General features: G+C 37.1%; 1 protein-coding gene across 1 annotated transcript; it reads left to right on the top strand.

Annotated features, from left to right (window-relative positions):
* Positions 1 to 558: 558 nt before the first annotated feature.
* LOC106763033 (TPR repeat-containing thioredoxin TTL1) lies at positions 559 to 3,917 on the top strand. The gene is made up of 7 exons (XM_014647191.2): positions 559 to 1,728; positions 1,835 to 2,027; positions 2,258 to 2,430; positions 2,609 to 2,942; positions 3,036 to 3,240; positions 3,329 to 3,429; positions 3,597 to 3,917. The coding sequence occupies exons 1-7, from the start codon at positions 782 to 784 to the stop codon at positions 3,747 to 3,749; spliced, it is 2,106 nt and encodes a 701-aa protein (XP_014502677.1). The 5' UTR covers positions 559 to 781; the 3' UTR covers positions 3,750 to 3,917.
* Positions 3,918 to 4,538: the final 621 nt, after the last annotated feature.

Below are 4,538 nucleotides of genomic sequence, written 5' to 3'. Positions count from 1 at the left end.
TTTGTCTAAAAATTAATTATAAATATAAAGAAAAATGTTGGATTTAATCATGGTTCACAAGAAGGTTCTAAGAGGTTAGTAGCAATTGATAAAACGATTATCTTGTTTGCTAACATGTTTCTATTGGTCCTAAAGATTGTGCTACAAACCTTATTTTTATAATCCAACAAACATTTTCTTTATATTTTAATGTCAATTAAACTACTCAAGTCCTTGGTCCTACACGAGGGAACATCCTAACAAACTTGATTAATAAAATAATATATGACCCACAAACAATTCTACAAATAACATCTTTCTTTACCATTGACATCACAGACACTTAATTCTACCTCGGAATCAAAGGCTGAGGTAATATTGGACCAGCATTCACAAATAATACAATTTTAAATCCGATGCTGTCACTGTGAGATGTGAATTTCAGTTCCTTTTGACTTGTTCAAATGTGTGAAATTTCACTTTTAACTTGGTCTCTGTTTTACCACAGAATTTATGCATATGTTATGATCTTACCATACGACTACTCTTGAAATTGAATCATCGAGCCTTGCCCTTTTTGTGTACCGAAAGCCGCGGAAAGAAGTCAAAGAAGTAAAGTAGTTTCTTGGAAGGCACTCTATAAGACTTTAAGGATTATATATATGTGCACATAAAGACCTTCTACAGGACAAGCCTCTTGCATAACAAAGTTCTTCATCTCAGATATCTTTCAGCTTCTGTGTCTAAACAAGGAAATATACTTGTTTCTTTGGCATTTCACAAACCTCTTCAACAATAATTCATGGCAGCCAAGGCAAAGAACAACAAGGTAGGGAGTGAATTGGGGTGTGGCCTCATGGGTAGAATTCTCCATCCCAAAAGCCACAAGCTGAGAAAAGCCTCTGTTCACTCCCTACCCTTGAAGAATCCACTTAGTGATGATGATGGCAAAAGTCAAGAATCAAAGAAGACCCCAAGTGAAGAATTAAAGGCTACCAAAAAAAGCTGCACTGACACTGAGCCACTCATAATGAGTGGTGCACAACAGAAACCGGCCCGAAAGAGTGCCTCTGTTCATCAACAACAACTTAGTACGTACCCAAACAGTCAAAATCAAAGGCATTCGGATGCTGTTGCAAGAAGCTCAACATCATCATCATCATCTCCTAGAACTTCAATTTCAACTCACAATAAGGTTCAACAAAACAAGGACAAGAATCAGGAGAACAAGCCATATAGAGACCCCACCGGAAATTCTCTTGCACTTGCTAGGATAAGCACGGGCAATGAGAACAATAAGTCTCAATTGAAGCTCACTGGGAATTTGCTAGTGAATAATACCCCAAGGAGAAAGAGTGTAGAGTACATGCCTAAACATGCAGAGTTGAACTCTGTGCCCGTTTCCTACTCCAATACAAGCAAAGGCTTGATGGGGAATATCATGAGGAGGAACAGCACTGGCAATGAGCTTGGACAGTTTTTTAGTCCAAGGCAGAAAAAAGTGGACCCTGAAGTGTTGAAATCCATGGGAAATGAAGCATACAAGCAGGGAAGATTTGAAGAGGCTTTGACTTTGTATGACAGAGCAATTGCTCTTGATTCAAATATGGCAACGTACCATTGCAACAGGAGTGCAGCTTTAATTGGCTTAGGAAGGCTTCAAGAAGCAATTTTTGAGTGTGAGGAATCTATCAAACTGGACCCGTCGTATGTCAGAGCTCACAACCGTTTGGCCACAATATATTTCAGGTACTCAGTCATAATAATGCTTTATTCAATGATGTTAAGTATGCTCTGCATCGTGATAGTATTCTATTTGGTATTTTTACTTATGACACTGCAAATTTGAATGCAGGTTGGGAGAAGCAGAAAAAGCACTGGATTGCAATCAATCAACCGCAAGTGCTGGTTCAATACTTGCTTTCCAAGCTCAGACTCTTCAAAATCACCTTAACAAATGCACAGAAGCACGGAAAGTAAATGCATGGAGTGATATACTAAGGGAAACACAGTCTGCAATATCCTTAGGTGCTGATTCAGCTCCGCAGGTTAGTCATTTCCTTGGTCTAGCATTTTATTTTTGAGGTTTCTTACGGAACCCCAAATAGTTTTTCTTTTAATCTTAGATTCTGTATCAACGCTCCTCCAATTTTCCAATAATTCTGTCAATTTGGAAATATGAAGAATTCCCTTTGCATTAATATTGGTCTCAAGAAATACACAGCACACAGCTGCTATGATTCATGCTGATTAATTAAAAATTGATCATGTATGATAGGTCTATGCTTTACAAACTGAAGCCTTTCTGAAGCTCCTAAGATATCAAGAGGCTTATGCCATCTATGAAAATATGCCAAAATTTCCACTTGATTGGTGTACCAAGGTATTTGGTCCGGTTCGGAGCGCTTACCTGTTGATGATAGGAGCAATGGTTTACTTGGCCGCTGGCAGGTTGGTGAGAATGCTTTATTTTTATGTGTTCGACAAATTCTTCTCATGATATATGTATTTGGAAGTTCACATGTAGGAATGATGTTAATGCTTTGTTGGTATATCTGTAATGCTGGTATATTTTCTGAGGCTAATTAGATCAGAATCTGAAGATGAATTTAACTTTGATGAATAAAAGGTTTGAGGAAGCTGTGACAGCAGCTCAGCAAGCAGCTAAAGTTGATCCAGGAAATAGAGAGGTGAATGCAATGGTAAGGAGGACCAGAGCAGCAACATCAGCTAGAATGAGTGGGAACTTGCTCTTCAAGGCCTCAAAATTCACCGAAGCATGTGCCGTGTACAACGAAGGACTTGATCATGATCCTCACAACTCAGTTCTGTTATGCAACAGAGCTGCTTGTCGTTCTAAGCTTGGCCAATATGAGAAAGCAATTGAAGATTGTAACGCCGCACTAATGTTTCAGCCAGGTTATAGCAAAGCAAGGTTAAGGAGGGCAGATTGCAATGCCAAGGTACTTTAATTTCTATGCTATGATTCCATTCTTCCGCTACATACTTCATCGCAGTAAAAATGACCCTTTTGTGATTTTCTTGTGTGCATGTAGTTAGAACGATGGGAAGCTGCTATTCAAGACTATGAAATGCTATTGAGAGAAAGGCCAGGGGATGAGGAAGTGGCAAGGGCTTTGTTTGAAGCTCAGCTCCAACTCAAGATGCTACGCGGTGAAGATATCAAGGACTTGAAATTTGGTTCGAACTTGGTTTTCATCTCAAGCAATGATCGGTTCAGACATTATGTAACCTCACCTGGTAAGGCATATTTGGCTTCTTCTGTTGGAAAATTGCATTCACATGAGTACTACAAATACACTAACCAATTGTGAGGGCTATTGAACAGGGATGGCTGTGGTGCTCTTTAGCAACAAGGCAACCCACAAGAAAGTGTTACTTATGTTGGAACAAACCAGCAAAAGATTCCCATCAGTTCATTTCCTCAAGGTTGGTCATGTGACATAAAACCAAATAGCTTTCTATGAAGGAATGAACTAAGAAAACAAAGAAACAACTTCACTTACCAAAAACAACATTAACCAACATCAATCCTTTAACTTTGTTTTCTGGGTCTCTCGTTGTTTCGTACTTATATCTAAATGATACTTTTTTAGGTGGAAATTGAAGACCACCCTTACTTAGCAAAGTCTGAAGGTGTGAACTCCATCCCAGCTTTCAGAGTATACAAAAACGGATCAAGAGTCAAAGAAATTTCAGGCAACAACTACGAGTTGTTAGAAAGATCAGTTGAATTATATAGTAGATGAGATATTTGCACTTAAATAATTCCTATAAACTGCTTCTCCATCATAAATTACCCGCCCTAGATTAAGGGCTGAGGAAACCCCAGAGGGTATGGCATTGTATCACTGCAGCATGTAAAAAGTACAGAGAAAAATGAATTATGTGTTAGTAAGAGATTTAGATTCTTTCAATGCATCGGATGTTACTTTAATTATTCAATTCCATGTATATTGGTTCGAAAAACGTAAACAACTACAATGTATTTGTTTCAAATATTACATGTTCTTAACAGGAATGGTTTTTAGAGGAATATCTTCTGTTCCGATCTAGTTCTTGGGGTGGATCTAAGAGTTTCTGTCCTTTCATTTGTTGGTTTGGCTTCATGAGTTACATTTCAGTTCTTTTCATCAGTTCAGCGGCTCTTACAGGAATTTGATAAGAGTTTAAACCCTATCTAAAATAAAAACTAAAATGAATAATATATTAATAAAAAAAAAATCTACTATTATTTTTATATATAGCGAATATATATTGATGCAATTTATATGCTTATTAATTGATATCAAAAGAGCTAGTTAATCATATCACACGATATAGCATAAGCCAAAAATCAAACACTAAAAACTATTATGGAAGATATTGATAGCCTTCCATGAGATGTATGTGTAATTTTGTTGAGATTGTTCATAAGAGGACTTACAATCTTATATAGCTTGTGATTTTTTATGATGATAACACATTATTAATACCATGTGTTGTTACATGTTCATATGTATTACATGTTCATTACTTTCATGTTTATGATTATTTGA

The sequence above is a fragment of the Vigna radiata genome, chromosome 6, assembly GCF_000741045.1.
Source record: "Vigna radiata var. radiata cultivar VC1973A chromosome 6, Vradiata_ver6, whole genome shotgun sequence".
Classification (NCBI taxonomy): domain Eukaryota; kingdom Viridiplantae; phylum Streptophyta; class Magnoliopsida; order Fabales; family Fabaceae; genus Vigna; species Vigna radiata.
Note: the sequence above shows the minus strand (reverse complement) of the source record. Positions and strands in the feature narration are given on the sequence as shown.